Raw genomic sequence first — 19,690 nt, 5'->3', positions numbered from 1 at the left:
TTCAGGATCTTCACTGTCTCTGCAAATCCCGAAATGTAGAGAACCATACCACTTGTGCTGAGGTCAAGCTGTGGGGCAAGGTGATGTGAAGACAAATGCCTCCTGTATTTTCTAGTAGTTGCCTGCAGTGATATGGCACAAAGCCTAATCAAGGGAGGATATATTATAAAAGTTTTCCTCATGCAACACATCTGATCCAAGTCTTTTATTCTCATTAGTCTGTTGACTTCAGGACTTCCTCTGGTGGGATTTTTTGTTTGTTTGTTTTAATTATTGTTGTTTAGTACAGGAAGAATAAAGAATTCTAGACATTCTCCATGGCTGCTTCAATTCGGGCATATCCTTACATACTTGCTGATCCTAGCTAGTATTGCCAAAACAAGGAAAGATCAGGTTCAGCTGGAGAGCACAGGTTTTATTTACTTACTCCTTTCCATCATGCTCCATTTCAACTGTTGCCTGTGGATCATATTTGGGATTTGTTCCTCTGCAGCAATATGAAAGGACAAATTTGGCTACGTGATACACTGCTCTGAATTACTTCTTGAGTTCAGAGCACCTAGCTATTCAGCACCTGTTGCATAGGATACCCAAAGACACCTTTCATCATCCTGCTCTTAGTGTGGGCTTATTTTCCCAGAATATTGGGAAAACTGGTGGAGAGATTGCCTCTAGAAGAGTTTGCAAATGCCTCTTTAGATGTGGTTTAAACAACAGTTGTGTGCTTTGCCTAAAGGCAGGGTCTTTCAGAAATCATCTTGGCTTAAATCCTGGACTTTTCAGTGGAGACTACTTTCTGTTGAGTACCTCTGAATCAAAAGTAAGAACGTGCCTGGCACAGGCATTTCTGAATGTGCCGTTCCTCAAAGGGCTCTAGAGCTGTGTTTGTACTTCCCTGAGACCTCTCATCTTCTTTCCACCCGTATTTCCTCCCCCTGGTGTCAATGCCCAGTTCTTGATTTTTGCTCCACAAGCCTTGAGGCAGTAGGAGTGCTCCAGAAGCTAGTAGCCCCCTTGGCTCAAGACTAAACACCCATCACTGCAATATTTAGCTTTTTTCTAAGATGTACCCAAAAGGCCTCAAGTGAAGACTCAAGAGACTCCTCCTTCAGGCTTTCTCTTCCAACCCCAGTCAGTTATTTCTGTCAAGGTCAGTAGTTTCTGTTAGAGGGTGCTGCGGCAGAATAGATCACCCCATGTTAGCAGCAGCCAGCAACTTCATGTATTGCAAGTTACCCGAGTACAGGGTGTTAAGGCACGCAGCTGTGCACACATGGGTACTGGAAGGTGGCCTCTCTGCTGCAAGCTAGCAACCTGTTGCCGCCTCTTAATAAACCTGCTGGTGAATATCCCACAGGAAATTGAGACATATACTGTTAATAGTAGATACTAGACAGTAGCTGGAAAGACATGTACTTCCTTGAGGTAGACAAGTATAACCAGAGGTGCTTCTTCCCAGCAGGGACGGCTACTCCAGGTACTCTGAGCACTCAAAGGATGGGATCTCCTGTAAAGTTTAATACCTACACATTGGTGTCCTGAACCTCAGAAAGCCCTCGAGCCTCCTTTGTCTACTGCTTTTCTGCATTGAAACGCCAAATGTTGGGGGCAGTTGTGAATGGAGCTCTTGCAAACTCTGGTAGCGAAGGCCTTATGTATGTGATAAGAATGAAATATGACTGTTGACATGTTCTTAAAAGAAGTAAATGAAAGTATTCTGCCGACACAGTGGCGCTATACCCATGTACGTAAATCCCACTGATAATTTAGCTAAAATGTTTCAGAAAGCTTTGATGTCATTACAAGAATTTTGTCATGTATACATGGCATGTGCATGTTTGTGTCCACACAGCAAGCTGCTTGGGATGTCTTTTGGCAGTATCTGTTCTAGGCTAGCCTTACATTAGGGCACTTTTATTCCACAGGAAGAAAGTAATTTTTTAAATCACTTTGGGGATTGGATTGGATTAAATTGCAATGAAGTATTCTTGATATAGAATGTATTCACCTCAGGAGTTAGTGTGGAATAGCTGGGTATATTTCAAGTGTAAGCCTTAGCCTATTTTGTGATATCTTTCCTCTGTAGATGAGCCCCGAGAGATGTCCTTACTTAACTCTCAAATGGTATCATAACCTGCAGCTCCAAGAGTATCAGGATAAGAGGGTTCTTCCTTATGAAATGTTTCCAGTATTAAAAGGCCTTCAAAAGGTGTCTGTAACTTGGGGAAGTTTTTTCTTATTTGTACTTAGTTGTGAGAAGAAGAAATACAACTCTTTGCTTCCCCCATCAAATAGGTTGAATAGCATCCTGTGAAATATGGCTGGGATTTCTGGACTGGAGTAATATCAGAGGCTCTTAAGAATCTTTACATATTTTTTTTTTTCCTTGCAGCCACCTAGAGCAACAGCTAAAATGGTGAGAATTATGTGCATTGTTTTCTACTTGTCAGCCAGTAGCATCCTGAGTCAATGGGAGAAAAATTGCTCCCAGATGAGTCTAAGTCTGCAGTGGAAAGGGGGAAGAGAACAATCCTAATTTATCTTGATGCTATGATTAAGGAGAAAAAGAATTTGCTCACCTGAGGAGTGTTTGCTTATGTATTTCCAGTGAAATAAGAAGAATGGAGATGTATTTGGAAAGCCTTTTGCAGTTGTTAGGAGGGAGACTTTGTCTCCCACTGTAAGACTATGGGAAGTTTATTTAACACCTTATGCATAAAAATGCACAGGTCATTTTCAAAGGTAGTAAAACTTAAACTTTCTAAAACACTTGTTGCCAAATTACATGTTAATTTTATCCTTTGGTTTTTATGGGCATGGTCTTAAGTGTTAGGTCCAGTATTTTGTTATTCCCATCTTTTACTAAGGTAAACCTATTTAACTCGAGGGTGGAGAAATGCCATTTTCTCTGTAAACATATAAATATATTTGACTGATGCTGTAAATAATCAAAGAAACAGAGAAAGCTAGCTGCAAAAGGGGAAAAAAATGGCTACTGTAGACGATACTACTCTAAATGTGACATGGCAGCAAAGGTGAAAACTGGTGTAGGATAGAAAGACTTTTAATTAAGTAGAGAATTATTACTAAGGTGGGGGTATGTGTGTCTCCTTGTGTTAATTTTGTTGGCAACAGTGTCCTATAAGAACTGTAGATTTTTATGGGAGCAATGTTTCAAAGTGACATTCAAAATCAACACCTCTTCAAAATATATGGTAAAGACATTACAGGGCATGAGAAAATGTGGGGGTTTTTTAGGATTTGAAGATACACATCGACAATCAAGCCTGCTGGCTGCTGCAGGACTGTTTACTGCTGAGTTGATGTCCCACCAAGTACTACTGCAGTAATTTGCCAGTTAATCTGTGGTTAAATCCCACATGGTTTTCAATATGGAAAGGTGACATGTTTGCAGAACCAGCTGAAGAACATCTGATTGTTGCTTGTGTAACTATTTCCTTGAAACAGAATCAAGAAGTGGCTGAAGCCTTATTAGAAATGATAACGTTACAGCACACACACCCTCCCAACTGTAAGAGTCTGGAGGAGGTTTCAGCACCATCAGCAGGTTATCACAGTGATCAGCAGCCCATAGTTTGAAGAAGTATTGCCCTTTCCCCACCTCTCTCCTCCCTGGCATCTTTGGGGATGCCTGTGCTAACACTAGGGTACATGCAGCTTATTATGGATCGAACTGTGATTTTTCTGTGTTGCATCAATACAGCACCATATTCTGGACGGATTTAACTAAAATGTACCTTTCTTTTGTAAATTGCATATACCTTCTGAACACTCTCAGAAACACAGAGCAAAACAGGAATTTAAGGTGAAATGTACAAGAAATTAAGATTTTTTTTTTTTCTCACAAATATTTATAGTGAAATGTCAAAGGATGCTGGAACTTTTGTTTGATTCCAAAATGTAAGTGCTATTTATGCTATAAATACATGTACTGAGACAAAAAATGGGAGCATACATAGGTTTTTTTTAGAACTCTCATTTTAAATTTCTGTGATTTGTGCCCATACACTACAATTGTGAGAAATACTTTCTGTGTAATTGCTAAAGCAGAGGTGGAAAAATTACTGGAAGATGTTACATACTGCATTTACACTGCGGTATTACTGTCCAGGGTCAGCATCTCATTGTGTGCGATATTTGATGTCATGCAGAGTTAACACTGGAAAAGCTTAAGGGTGTTTATAGTTACAGCTTGCTTGTACATATGAACATATAGGAAACTGCTCTTTATAGGCAAAAAGGGCACATAAGGCAACCTGCACTGGACAACTAATGGGGATTCTTGTGGCTTATGTATACAGGGGACTGTAAAGCAGTGGAGTATAGGAAGGACTTTGGAAAAAATACACCCAACTTCTAGCACTTTTTGTTTGTTTAATTTGACAATTTTTCCCCAATCAGTTCTGCACGTCACATTTTCCCCTCTCCGTTACTTGAGTCATAACCACTTACAGTTACAGTGTTATTTTTGCAGTTAACACTGTAAGAAATTGTTGTTGCCCCTGTTTCTCACTTGCTTATTCGGGTAGAACACTTATTAACCATTTTGTCACCTAGTATAGGGGAGGATGTGGGTGGCACATGAAGGCATGGGTGTCCCTGAAGCTCCTGGTGGGCACTGCAGACTTAACTGAAAACACCAAGTGGTTTTGTGATTTAAAACGAGAGACTGCTTTCAGCTCAGAAGAATGCCAAGCAATGGGGAGGGACAAAGCAGACTCCCAGGCAAAACTATGCCCATGACAAAACAAAAACCCGTGCCTGGACAATGACTGGCTCCTGAATCCATGTTACTGCTCAGGAAAAGGGCAATGGGTTTGTTTTGGGCAGCTTTCTGCAAACACCTGCCCGGTGCTAGTTTAAAAAAATAGTTAGAAATTATTATGGAAAAGGAGTAGAGGACAAAAGGCTTGACTATACCACATTATAAATCCCCATCTTGAATATTGCGTGACACTTTGGACCCTGTTCCAAGATTTAGTAGAAAAGGAAGAGGCATGAAGGAGAATGACAGGCTTGGTCTGCTCCTGAAAGAAGAAAGGGTAAATAAGACTGGGACTAATCAACCTGGAGAAAGGATGTGATGAAAGGGCTAAAGTGAAGACATATGGTTGCAGAACTTACTGCCAAAAGATACTTCAGAAGACAAAACCGTAGTGGTTTCAGAAGTTAATCGGACAATCCCAATGGGAATGAGGATTTAATTATGTGGGCTTGGGTGCAGCCAGTGGTTCTGGACATACGGATTTTAATAATTGCTGAATTTCTGGTGGCTGGAGTTGGGGGAAATACTCAGGCAGCACGTTCACACCTCCCATCTTCTTACACTTGTTCCTTAGACATCTGTGCTAAGCCTTTCAGAAACAGCTTACTCTGTCAGACAAGCCTTTGAATGGGAAGTACCAACACTCGTACGTGTGTACTTGAAAATAAGCATGCTAAAGAGGCTTAGCTGGTTTTGGAGCACCTGCTTGGATGTGTCCCAGTATTGTTGGAGGGAGGGAAGTGTCTGTATTCAAGGCTTGCTATGTAAGCTAAATTGAACTTCTCAAGAATTTGGGAGGCGGTAACTGGGAGGCATGAATAGCTTAGAGAGAAGCGTGGGATTTTGACTTTTGGATTGTTGTGAAGTTGCACATTATATGGTTTGGTTTTAACTCTGTTTATCTAGATGTCTGGCATTCTCATTGTTACCCCACTCATATTTTGGAGAGGTGGCTTTTTTTTTTTCCTGTTTTCTGCCAGTGGAATGGGAATGAAGACGTTTTCGCTGTTCTGTATTTTGTGTCTTTGAGTAAGACCAGCTCCTTTCTTATCTGTTGGGTTGTTGGGGTTTTTCTTCTCTTCCTTAGGAGAGCAGCTGCATGAAAATGTGGCTGTTACCAGGTTTTGATAAGCAGCTGCAAAACCAAGTAGTCCTCTTAATTTCATTTTCCATCTGTATGGTGAAGCTTTGAGCAGTAGTATGGCTTCGGCTTTGAGAAGATCACATTACATTAATAGCTGGCATTGGAAGGGGTCTTTGTAACTATACGAGCAGTTTGTTTACCTCTTAAACAACATAGTTCTGCATTAGTTGACAATATCAAGGGTAAACTGCCTTTTTTCCAAGCCCTTATTGTTTTGGAAGACTCAGTTTAAAAGAGGAGTACTGTGGTGTTTTGCTTGTCTTTGCTATGCTATCTTTATTGCTGTATTAAAATGCAGAACTGCTTTTGGTTTGTTACTGAATCTATATTTCAATATTATAAAATACAGTTGTAATTAACCTGAAAATAAGTAACCTCAATGGAAAAGTTTCATGTGGGGGAATCTATGGCAGTAAAGTTTAATCTTCCAGTCTTAAGGAGCCTCAAAGTGTGTTTACAAGACTGGATGTAGGAGACTTCTTCCACTGAACTGCAGCTGTCCCTTGTTTGTGGTTTGAAACTACAACTATTGACAAGTGCAGGCAGAGTTTATACAAAAAATCAGAAGGCCTCTTTGCCAGTTCAATAAGCATGAAAAGTGGTGTGGGGTGTTTATATCTTGGTCTCTTTGCCAAAAGTTCTCTCTCAAAGTGTATGATCATTGATGCTTACATCTCAAAAGTAATTTTCTGGTATTTGAGTATGTTTTGGGAAGTATGAGTCGTGGGAAAAGACCTACTCATAGCTCTTATACAAGTTTACTGACTCCTAGGGGGTTTTTTGGCTTAGTCTAGTCTATTGTGCTCTCCTGGTTCTCTGCTTTTTTCACTATGACAGAAGTCTTAAAATCTTGTCTCTGGGTTAGAAATTAGAGGTGACTTCATTTGGTTTAATTTACCTTTTCCATGGCAAAGCAAACCATTGCAGCCATTTTTCCATTTAGTCTTGTGCTCCTAGTGAAATACAATGGTGCTGTTCTTGCAAATTCTGAATTCTTTTAAAGGAATGTAATCAATGTAAGGTGGTTTAGAAGGGAAAAGTATCAAAGACATCCCTCATCAGCTGCTTACTTGGTCTGCATCAAATTTTGATTTATTCTGCTGTAATGAAAAGAAATTGATAAGAGGTGAAAAATTAGGAATAAACATGAAATTTCCGTATTTAATATTAACTTTCCTTTTCATTTTGTTTACCTCTGTCTCTGATCACAAACTGAATTCAATTTCTTGCCCTTCACTTTAAACAATTGACAAACCTTGAGTTGTCTTCTTCACAAATGCTAAGGATTAAATCACTAATACACCAATAAAGACCCTAAGAAGGAAAATAAAACCTTGTTACTGTATAGCTCCTTTGACAGACAACTTGCCTAATTAATCAAAACAGATTTGTAACCAAAGATTCATTTATTTTAAAATATTTTATATAAAGACTTCATTTATATCTGCAGGCAGTTCCTGAAATAACAGGAAAAACATGTGATGTTCTAGGGTTTAAGTTAGTTTTTCTCTTAATATATCTCTCGTACTTCATGTGGGTCAAAGTGAGCGACATTTGAATAAAATTGGAGTGTAGAGATATAGGATATTCCAATTATTTAGGTGAGCCTGGTTAATGTCTACACTGGACACGCGTTTGAAGTCTTTTAGTTGAAACTCACAGCACTGCATATTATTAGAACGTTAGAAATGCAGCTTCTTCAGAAAAATAATACCGAATTAAGCAAGATCCATCAATGGCATTTAATTAACAACTTCTGGTCCAACTGTACTTTTTGAGATGTCATATGCCTGATGTTCTGAAATACCTGTTTGTGAGACAAGGGCTGCGGGATTCCAGTAGGTTTTAACAGACTTAGACCTCAGTTTTCAGGAAAAAGCTTTCAAAACTTTCCTATCCTGCAAGACATTTTTCCAACATTTTAGCTCTGCTGCCCCCTCCCCCCATGTATACTTCCATTACTTTAATCTGACAGATTGCATGGAGACTTTACATGAAGCCTTTAACATACAGATGGGTTACACATCTAAGATGTTCTCCTATTCTCTAAGTGCCAATTATTTGGTATTATGTTTCTAATGTGGAATACAGAAAAACCTGTCCCTTCTGTGTCATGAGGAATGGGCTGTTTACTTGCATGCCCTCAAATTCTGTCTATTTAAGTAACTGGGAACTAGACCAGAAAGACATAATGCTCTATTTGCCGATTCTAATAGCAAAAATTGGTTAGACTTGAGAAATATCTCATTGTCTATGAATCCATTAAATATCCATTACTGCATGGGTCTTGTTTCCCTCTCAAAGAAGGGTAGTCAGTATTTCTTCATTTCCATTTTGCTTTAGAGTATTATGCTTTATATGATCTTGTCAATCAAGTTCTTTATTTGGCTTTTTGTGTCACTTTCTTCCATCTATTAACTTCTCGTGGCATTTGAAACAAAAGGCTTCTGCTTTCTCTTTGCAGTCTTGGTGCTGCTAAAGGAGTTAAAGATGTCGGAAAGGGAGAAAGCAGAGCATCAACCTACTGAAGTGCATTGGTATTAGGAATGTTAAATAAACCTTTTCCTCCTTCTAAAAATAAGTATATGATGATTGGTGTGTTTGCCTTGTTTAAGATGTATTTTCTCACAACTGTAAAATAAATCTGTTGGATCCCTTTGTCACTTTTAATTTTGCTCTGTGCATGGAGTCTATTTCTGTAACATTTCAGTTCCAGGGGACTGAGTTTCATCTTTACTGTGTGTTCTTAATATGACTAGCCTGTGTTCATGCTAATAGGGATTTTGCAATTGTTGCCCCAGTATAATGTAATTACTAGAATGCTATTATTTAAATTATTTCCAGGTACATCCACTTTTATGGAAGCATTAGCAGCCAATGGTACAACCAACATACAGACATCTGTAACAGGAGTCACAGCCAGCAAACGAAGGTTTATTGATGACAGGAGAGATCAACCTTTTGATAAAAGGCTACGTTTCAGTGTGAGGCAGACGGAGAGCGCTTACCGGTACAGAGACATTGTTGTCAGGAAACAAGATGGATTCACACATATTTTGTTATCGACAAAATCGTCTGAAAATAATTCTCTAAATCCAGAGGTCAGAACAATTCAGATTTTGGGGGGAAGGGTGCTGGGGGAGTTCCAAGCCCTTGCCTCATTTATCCCTGTTATTCGGGCACAAACGTACACAAAACAAGATTCACGTTGTTGCTTGTGAGATGTTAAACTGAACTGAATTACACTTAAAATCAGTTGTTTGTGTAAGAACTGTGTTATCTGAACATAGAGATGTGCTGCTTTTTGTACGACGTGGTGATTTACGAAGTGCAACCTGAAACAAGCTTTAACCTGATTTAAGGTTCTGGGTTTTTGTGAACTGGTTGCATGTGCCACCTGCTGTCCAAATTACAGAAATGCTGAATGAGAGCTTTAGTGACTGATAACATCTCATAGATCTGTTCTTAAATGATTTCATTATCTTTGTCTAGTTACATTTTTGAAATGCAAAGCTTCTCATACCATTTTTTTTATTTATTTAACGTTCTTATGTTTGGGTGATGAAAAAAGTGAACTTTTCTAATCTGCTGGTTGAGTGGATCCTAAGGAGAAATTAAAGCTCTCAGAGGGAGGAGGGGGGAGGAGAGCAATGTACTACATTTTAATAATGGAATAAAAAGATTCTAATGAATTTTTGATTTTCAGGTAATGAAGGAAGTCCAGAGTGCACTGAACACAGCAGCTGCAGATGACAGTAAACTTGTTCTGTTCAGTGCAGTTGGTAGCATTTTCTGCTGTGGTCTTGATTTTATTTATTTTATACGACGTTTAACGGATGATAGAAAAAAGGAAAGCACTAAGATGGCAGAAGCTATTAGGTATGTAAGATTATCTTCCGTCGTCTGAGTGGGTATTCTTCACGTAGTGGGCCTCGTCTTATCTTTATTTCAAAAGCCTCTAATTCAACGTGATCTCAGACACCCCCCTGTTATATGCTATATTGTGCTGCACTTCTTTATATTCCCTGTCCCTTCTTATTTGGGTTACCATTTAATGCATTGCAATTTTTACTACTAAAATTTACCTATGAAAACTGTTAGTATGGTCATACTCCTCCAGTTGAAACCAATTTTAAAAGATTTAAACATCTATAAGGCTTCAGGAAAACAAATTTAACACGTGCAAATACAAGATATGCATTGACTGCGTAACTTAGTATGTACGTTCAGAGCTGTAGAATGGCGGATATTTTAGAGGAGTAGATTAAAACTAGTGACCATCATCCCAACACTAGGTGCCAAACCTTATATTTAAAGCAAATTAACTGAACTGTTACAAACTAGAAGAATATATATGGAAAAAAGCATGGATCTTAGGGACATGTTTAAATGGTACAAACAAGTAGTTCAGTTTATCATTTGAACACTGGCTTTGAGGGCCTGACCCTCTCTTTCCAGAGCATATATATTCCTTCAGAGACCAATATTCTGTTATCATTATCAATATTCCTGTCCCTAAAAAAGGCCTTCTGATGTGTAAAGTCTGTTTCATTGGAGGCACATTTGGCTCATAGAGATGATAAGAGGTGGGGTTTGTTGTTTCTGTTTGGCTGGGTTGGGGTTTTGGGGGGATTTTTTGTTGCCTTCCCCCCCAAGGAAATATTTCAGTCATTCCAAGTAAAAGTTGCTCATGCAGTGACTTCAAATGCAGCCAGAGGACAGAGGCTCTTAACACGGGGCTTCTGGCGCTAGTTCTAATTCAGTCCCTTCCAGAATACTGATTTGTCACCTATTACTCGTTATTAAGAAAATGGATAAATGGAACTTAAACCCCCCCTTCAAATACAGGAATGGTATTTTTCATATATATGCTAAGATGGTCGTCTCTGGAATATTCAAACACGATTAAAATTGTCTTGAGTCTCTGAATTGGGAGTGTTTGCGTGATGGATTGCATAAGATCATTCCAGAAGTTTTCAGCATTCATCTGCTTCAGCTTGCTAGGATGAGTTGAGCATGATAACCTGTAGTGATGGATGCAATATAGTAGAAGTGTTCTGTTTCACTGATATGCAAAAACAGCCATTGCAACACTAATTACTGGCCTCCAACTAGTCATGGTGCTGCTGTTCACCAGCCTCTGGGCCAGCCATTCAGACATTTTCAGTCCTCTTCACTGTCTGCTCATCCAGCTCATACATCAACAGCTTGACTGGGAGAGTCTTGTGGGAGACAGTGCTGACTGCCTCACTCTGAAGCCTATGTAGACAATACCCACTGCACTCTCCTCATCCAAGCTAACCACCTCATCATGGAAGGTTATCAGGTTGGTTTTGAAAGTAATGTTACTGTGGAGATGAATTCTTACTAAGTTTTCAAGGGCTGCTATATTTTACTCTCTATAAATACATAGTGAGTACATGTTTCTGTTTCTCTTCAGGAATTTTGTGAATACTTTTATTCAGTTTAAGAAGCCTATCATTGTAGCAGTAAATGGCCCAGCCATTGGACTTGGAGCATCTATATTGCCTCTGTGTGACGTGGTTTGGGCTAACGAGAAGGCTTGGTTTCAGACACCATACACTACTTTTGGACAAGGGCCGGATGGATGTTCATCCCTTACATTCCCTCGGATAATGGGCCTGGCTTCTGTAAGTAGCTTGCAGAGTAGGGGCAATGCAGTTGTGATAACTTATCCAGAGTGATTTGAAGACTTTTTACCTTTGCTGAGTTGTCTTTTTTTTTCTCTCATGAAAACCTTTCATGAGAATCCAGTATTTACAGCTTCTCTGCTCCATGCTGTTGCAACCTGGTCTTCACCTGCATGCACAGAACAAAAAGCAGGGACCTAATCCTATGTCATGGGCACGCTTAACCCTGACAGTGGCAGAAGGGTTATATCCTGCATGCCAGGACACACCTTCTTTGCTGTTGCCTTGTAAGGACCAGCCACCAATATCTTGCATTCAGAACAGCACCCAAGCATAGCAGAGAATGGGTTGCTCTGCACTGTGTTGTTACACAGCAGAGCACTGTGGCACCAGCTCTCAGCAGCCTCCTGCTGATCTGCAAGATAAGTAATTCTGCTTTTGTGCACTCATTCTCAAGAAGTCGTGTTGAACTTGCTCGCTTTGTACATCTCTGCTGATGTTTCACACTAGTGCATTATGGAAGAAATAGCCCAGATCACCTTTGTGGAGGGTTATTTACTGGGTTTTTTTTTAGTTTTGGACTCAATTTCCAGTATTGCTGGATTGAAAAATGGAAAAGCTTTGCACTGCTGCTGAAAATATAAGCCACGTGTTTCTTAGTATCCCTTTTCTTGCTTTCCGATTGGATGTGAGAATCAAATTAACAAAAAGCTATTTAAGAATCTCTTACCTACATTCTTTTCACGTTACTTACTATTTTTTATGCTGTGTTCTTTGAAAACTTTGACCTATGCCCCGTTCCAGTTTGAAACTGTGCAGTAACAGTATGAAACAAGAGCTTGTAGCTACACCTGGTTTTCCGAAATTACTGTCTATTCTAAAAGCAAATTTTTCTCTGTAGGTATTTACTGATTTAAAAATACAGATTTTGGTACATTAAAAGCATCAGTTTCTAATGCACTTGACCTAATGACTAACTAACTGTATGATGTCTGGATTTAGTTATTAGAAGAGAAAAGGTAACTGAAATAGATTAGCAGTTATAAGAGTAGCTTTAATATCTTAGCAAGTTTCAAGCAACTGATTGTTCCTTTCCCTTTTTATTTGGCCATCCGTCCATTCATCCATCCATTCCATCCATCCCTGTCCTTTAGAGACTTGTGGTTGTAGCTTTTTGTTTCTTTAGAAGATGTACAAAAAATACAAGAAGCTCTTCCCTAGTATACACTTTCGTGTGTGTTTGTGAATGCTCTCATTTTTAAAGATTTAAACTGAAAGCTTCCAGTGGCAACAATTCCGTAGTAGGGACAGGGGGGAGTGTCCACTGTTGTACTATACTCAACTCTCTGCAAGGTCAGTTGTGGCTGCTGAGCAGCTCTGTTGTGGAGGGTTTTTCCACAGAACATGTTCAACAGAGGTTGTTATTACAGGATATCTGAAGCCCAGACCTTAGGTTTCAAAACTGATGCTGTATTGAGAATGCCAAAGATTTTAGAAGGATTCTTAAACTTAGCTTTTGAAAATTATCTATCGCAGAGATTAAGGTGGTGCCTGTTTGGGGAGATCTGTTATTGTGCGACTGCTGTGGAGTTCTTGGTCTGGTTTTCTGGTCCTGGATCTAAAGCACAGGAGCCACGTGCTCAAGCTTCCCACGCTGGGTCTCCCTGCCAGTTTCCGACACACTTGGCAGTATTTCTCATGCTCTTCTGTCTGTCAGTCAATCAGTCAGGATACGCTTTTCCACAGTGCCCGCAGTCCACATCACAGACAGGGGCTCAGGTGGTACAGAGCCTCCTGATCGTAGTGCAAGAGAGTCAAAATGCTCCTCAGCAGCTAGTGCCTGTGGGCTTGCACAGAAGCTCCGCTATAAGCCTCAAAGCACTTGCTGTAAAAGAGAGACCAGAGGATGTCCCTGTGAAGTTCCTCTGTGGAAGGAGACCAAGTAGAAAATTAAGGTTGTTAATGAGAATCTTATATTTATGAATATTTTTATCACTGTCATTTCTATTGCTGTATTATGTGTCTTGGAAAGTAACCACCAAGTGTATTATTTTTCACAGCAGACACAAGGTGTGATTATTGGATTAAAACATGTTTAGCAGTGGGTCTCCAGCACATGTTGTGTATAGATCAAAAGTCGGGATGCCAGAGCAAAGCATTTCCCTTCAAAGCCTGTCAACTGCAAAAACCCATGGGAGCACTCATTTCATGTGAGGCTTCCTGCTACTGCTGTGTTACAGCTGGCAGAAGACAGGCACCTGCCTCACTATCACTTGTGGGACTTCAGGTTGCTACTGAGTTCTAGAAAACAAATTAAGGTTTTCTAGCATTTGTTTTTACCCCGGTTACCAAAAATACATGTGAAGAATGTGCAGACCTGACCAGCTGATTTAAATTTCTGACTTTCCTAACTCCAGTTGGATTGATTTCACATTTGGGTCTTTGATATAAATGTGGAGTAGCTTTTAAAATTATTTTGGAAAAATTTTTTCCCCATTATCTCCATAGGAAAATAATTTCTGTTTTTAAACAAACTTGTGTGTAGCACAGATGGTTTTCTAGCTAATGTTTCAGGTTATTCACATGTAATGTGGAAAATTAGAAGGAGAGTCATGATAGTTAATAAACCTTGTATATTTGATTTTGCTTTCAGAGAAGGTAGAACTATACAGGCATGTACTTTGTATCCTTAGACTGAGGCTTGGTTTTTTTAAAATGGATGTATGTGAATCCTAACTTCCCATATTAATTTCTGAGAAATGTGCTGCTGGTAAATTTTATGGACTGGGAGTCAGCAACCCAACTGCCAGTAGAACCCAGACTTCATATTTTGTTACAAAGGGGCAAGTAATAGGCCTCCGAGTTTCCAACTTGCTTCAAGTGTAAAATAGCAAAACTGGGAACAGTTCCTACAGCAATTAGATCATGTGAGATCCTTACTGAAAGTTGCTGTAATAATTGCCAAAATTTCCAGCATTAGAAAACATTAAACCTACAAATTTTGTCCTCAGAAATGCTGCTCTTGTCAGGTTCAGATTTCATTTCCCAGATTTCAAGAGTCCAGTGATGGTTTTGGCATATTTTCAATATAAATTAGTCATAAAGAAACAGTCATACTCATTTTTATTTGGGGGTTTTGAGATTGGCGGTTACTCTGCCTTTATCTTCACTGGCTGTTTCCATGCAGATGTCACTGCAACCAAAATGTTTAACTATGTAAGAAACTTCATTAAAGGTAGAATTAAAGTGTAAGTGTAAATGGTTGTAGGATGAAGCTTTAATGGGGAAGCTGATAAATAGTCAAGTGTATTATAATTACATATAAAAAAGTCTAGAGAACTAGAGGTCACCTTATTGCACAGAATGTAGAACTCTGTTCTGTACCTTTCAACTATGGACAGAGCTTTTAAATACTGGTTTGTTTTTTTTTTCTTTTTAATTAGACTGATAAATCAGCTTTTGAAAGGATTTATCAGTTCCATATTGAGCTCCTGAAAAAAATGGGAATGTTTATTTTCCATAAATTTGATCAGAAATTGGACTATATCCTGCTCAGTGCAGTGGGATTTGGAGGTCAAATTCTGAGATGATCCAGGTATTTTAAATGTTGCATTATAAACGAGATCCTGCTGCAGACTTTGGAGCAGTGCTGAAAACAAACCACATTGACCAGTCAGTACTAAAACAAAATTTAGTTGCAGTTAGTTTAGTTGGCTACCAAGAACTAGCAGTTCCCAGGAGGTCTGCTACCAAACCTGGGTTATCTTTATCATTTACAGACAGATTTTAGCAAAGATTTCATTGCTGCAACTAACACTACTACAGAGGGCAAGACGACGTCTTTGTCACTGCTTTACAGATCTGCCGGGCATTGTAACCTATTACTACATAGTTAATCAAGTGAGCAATGCTGCAAGATAGCTAGAGCTAATGAATGCTCAGTAATGGGAAATGAGCAAAGCCAGTTTCACATTTAACCCTTAATCACAGACCTCTGCTTTTTTTGTAACACCTGCCATAGTATAGTGAACACCACCAGCTGCCTACCTGTAGGCAAGTCTTTTTCTTTATTCGTTAGAATTTGGAAGAGCTATAATAAAACTATTTCAAATAGTGCAGGCATTTTCCTTATTTGTTTTGAACATTTTTCCTTTAATGAGTTTTGTCTCATTACATTTCATACCAGAAGTAACTTTCTATCCCTTCAGGCCAATGAAATGTTGTTCAGTGGAAGAAAGTTGACTGCGCAGGAAGCTTGTGCCAAAGGACTCGTCTCTCAAGTGTTTTGGCCCGGGACATTCACACAAGAAGTAATGGTTCGAATCAAGGAACTGGTCACATGTAACTCAGTTGTAAGTTTCCTTTATTTTCTTGCAATACATGTTTATGATTAGATTAATAAATATTAATCTCAGTTTTACTAGGCTACATCATTACATCCTTCTGAAAAAAAGACCATTTTCATGAAATAAGTACAGCATTTTAATATAGCACTGTCTTTTTATTTCCTGGGGTTTAAGGACTGCTTTTAAAGTTTGTATCCGACTCTTATCATATGCTATAGCACATGTTGGTTAAGAACTTGAAAACAGCATTGGACTCTTTACAATATACTTGTGTTTACCATAGTTGCCTAACTTATTCTCATCAACAGTGTAAACAGTTGCCCTAAGTACTGCACAGAAATCTTTGAGTTGTACTATAATGTCTTCAGTTATAATAATATAGATTACCAAGAAAGTAAATTCAGTCTTTGACATTATGTTGAACTTAATTTTACTGCAAAACGCCTAGCACATACATAGAATCATAGAATAATGTGGATTGGAAAGGACCGTCAAAGGTCATCTAGTCCAACCCCCATGTTTGTTTGCACTACTGGCTGTTGCACAATAGCCAAAACTACCCATCTTTAATCTTATGAGAAGAGATGAAGTACAAATTAACTGTTCTGTGCATTGGAAATTTTGGATTTTGAAATGGATCAATAGCTTTCTAAATGGAAAAGCAAGTGAGATTTTTCGGCCTCCTTTAAATGCCCAAGATTGTCAAGGTCTGCCTGGTTATTGGAGCAGTTCTGGATAACAGTATTATGATTAGATGTCACCAAAATGAAGCTGGAGTTTTCTCTAGTTATCAATATAAAACCATAAATATATATTTTCATGGTTACAATTTTACTATTTTCATCATTTCCACATTTTCGTGTACTTGTTAACTGTGAAGTGTTTCTTAGGGTTGTAGTATGATAAGTTATGTATGATAAGCTTAGGTTCATAATCAACTTCAGGATCCACCCACATAACTTGTAAGTACACACGTAACACAACACAACACCCCTTTTTGTTTGTTTGGCCCAGGTACTTGAAGAATCCAAAGCTTTAGTACGGAACATCATGAAGGTGGACTTGGAACAAGCAAATGAAAAGGAATGTGAAGTTTTGAAGAAAATCTGGGGCTCAGCACAAGGAATGGACTCAATGTTAAAATATCTGCAGAAGAAAATTGATGAGTTCTGATGAGATGCCCATTGACACTGGAATTGTATTTCTGGGACATCAGGGCAAACATAAAGTGCCCATTAAAAACCTATATAAACTAACCCCTTGCTCAGCTTGGGAACAGGAGTGGATACCCTCCCCTTTTATTGTCAAGGGGTTTAAAAGTACTGTATCACTTAAATTTGAACAAAACTCCTTTCTCCCTGATTGTTACATATAGATATATACACACACACAAATGTATGTGTGTGTATATATATGTCTTTTTTATATATATATATATATATAAAAAATGTAATATGTGTGTGAGAGTGTGTATGTAGACACACACACACAAGCTAAAAAAAAAAAAAGATAGAGTGCACTACCAAACATCTCTTTAAAGGCTCTAGTTTTTGTTATCTTTGGCTAGTACTGTATCAAATAGAGAATGGATTAAAAAGTGAATGGTGTTGGCATTATTTTCTGTGTGGCAGGGAAGTCTGGAATAATGCTTTTCTTGTTCATTAGATTACAGCATTGAAACGGGTATTAGCCAGCCCTTACTTTCACTGCCCAAGGAGTCAGCTAAGATAGAACGCCTTGTCTCAGAAGAAGGTTGAAATACCTCAAGCAATGGAACATTCTAAAATATGGGGGAATTAAACCCTGTTAAGCTTACATCACATATATCCCCAAAAAGAGAGTGTGCTCAGGATTATTGCTAAGATAACACTCTGTCCTTTTTTGGGGGGAGGTATAGAGGGGTGGGAGGAAGAGGGCAGGAATATGTTCAATTCTTACCCAGATAACATGAAGAAACCACTGTCTCTTAGGGAAAGGGAATGAGGGGAAGTGGGAGGGAAATGGAAGGGAAAAGAAAGAAAAAAAAAAATAAAGAAGAGCTTGTTTTGCAGTATTAGTGAATCACTGAATATCTTATGTATGAATATCCTAAGTTATAAGTTAGTTTTAGTGGGGTTTTCAAAAATCTCTCTGGGTTTGGGATTTTTTGTTTTGTTTTCTTGGGTTTGGGGTTTGATTTTTTTGTTGTTTTGTTTGGTTGTTGGTTTTTTTTTAATAACTACATAAGTGCTTCTGTTGCTGGGTGAGAATACTACTTTATATACAGTTTGGGGTTTGGTTTTGGTTCTTTTTTCTTATTTGCTGGTTTAATTGATGTATTACACCAAAAATGCATTTTATGTTCATAAATTTTAGGTTCACTTAGAATATATTATTTAATAAGTTAAAATTCTTTTGGCACACTATTACTTAAAAAACAAAAAACTCCTTTTTAAAAAAAAAAAAACAACTACCTTATATTAGATGTTTAATGTTCTTTGTCTATGCTTTTTTATTATTTTAAATATACACTATATACGGTATGGTGTAAAAGAGTGCCCTGTGTAAATAGACCTATTTTGCATTCCTTTCAGGAGTGGTTATTGATTCCTGACTGCAGATATCTATTATTACTTGGGTATCTGTGCTTGCAATCTTATTGAATGTATTATGAAGAATGAAAAAGAAATCAAACCTTATTTTTGTACAGTTTTGAAGTTTTTACTTGGAACTGACCCACCTCCCCTTCCCAGTGGAGAGCTGTACAGTGTGTAAATCTGCCTTTACCTTGGATTGGTACAGTATTTTTGCATCTGTGGGACCTACTTCTTTGTTCTTAGTAGTTTGAACTATATATATAAACTGTACAATCTGTAAAGTTTTTATAGAATAAATATTCAGCTGTGAAAACTGGTTAAATAAAACTAATATTTCTTAACACATTTTAAAGGTGGCTCGGTCCTAGAGTTGTCTTTTTCAAAGACATTTCATTTCTGATTTCAAAGTAAGAGTTGCTGGAACAAATCTGGCAAATTACTTTGATATTTATGTTTTGTTAATCTTTTATCAGCTCTTAATTTCCATCAAATGAAAAGTTGAAAATTAATTTATTGGTGTTAACTATATAGACATTTTCTCCTAGAGGAGGTAGATGGGGGAAGATGATATATAGGTAGTCATTCTGCTCTCAATTATTTTGTTACACTTCTAAAATAACATTCAGGAAATGTTTCTTTGCAATCTCTTAGGAATGGGTCATTTTCCCTACAATGCTGTGGTAAAGTGAGAACTCCTTAGTTAGATTTGGTTTTATTGAAAAGCAGAAGGAAAGATACCTTACCTACAGTTCTGTATAGTTAAACCATGTGGAGTTCAACTCAAATTCATATAAAGATCTCTCCTTTGGCGTCTCTAAGAAGCATTTGGGCATAGATTGCACCTGGTTTGGAGTCACAGTCTCCCAGCAGCAGTGGTACTTCAAAAATGGCTTTTATACATTGATTGTAGTACTGATGTGTGAACAACTTGTACCTGGAGAATTTTGGAGTATCATGAATTATTGGACCTGGGTGCAATGCAAGAACATAGAAACAGTATCTTTCTGAATTGTGCCCAAGAGAACTTCTATATACTTTTGTAAACAAGGAAAATGTTTTCCCCAGTTTTTAACTCCTTCAGATATGAAAGCAAACTAAAGCACCGGTTTGGGTGTCAGAAGCCTAATCAGTGGATAGTAGAATTAGGAATTAGTGATATTGGAATAAAAAATTTAGCTAGCTTTAGC

At 38.2% G+C, this 19,690-nt stretch overlaps 1 protein-coding gene across 2 annotated transcripts in view; it reads left to right on the top strand.

The window, feature by feature from the left end:
• CDYL (chromodomain Y like) overlaps positions 1-18,967 on the top strand; it is a 106,631-nt gene extending 87,664 nt beyond the window's left edge. For both annotated transcript variants that reach the window (XM_080610415.1, XM_080610414.1), the window contains 5 exons: positions 8,775-9,031; positions 9,637-9,809; positions 11,371-11,581; positions 15,790-15,933; positions 16,942-18,967. In XM_080610415.1, the coding sequence (XP_080466541.1) occupies positions 8,775-9,031; positions 9,637-9,809; positions 11,371-11,581; positions 15,790-15,933; positions 16,942-17,100 (944 nt within the window). In that variant the 3' untranslated portion in view covers positions 17,101-18,967. The remainder of the gene's footprint in view (positions 1-8,774; positions 9,032-9,636; positions 9,810-11,370; positions 11,582-15,789; positions 15,934-16,941) is intronic.
• Positions 18,968-19,690: the final 723 nt, after the last annotated feature.

The sequence above is a fragment of the Psittacula echo genome (assembly GCF_963264785.1).
Source record: "Psittacula echo genome assembly, chromosome: 2".
In the NCBI taxonomy this organism is placed as follows: Eukaryota; Metazoa; Chordata; class Aves; order Psittaciformes; family Psittacidae; genus Psittacula; species Psittacula echo.
The sequence above is the reverse complement of the archived record's forward strand: the minus strand, read 5'-3'. Positions and strand labels throughout refer to the sequence as shown.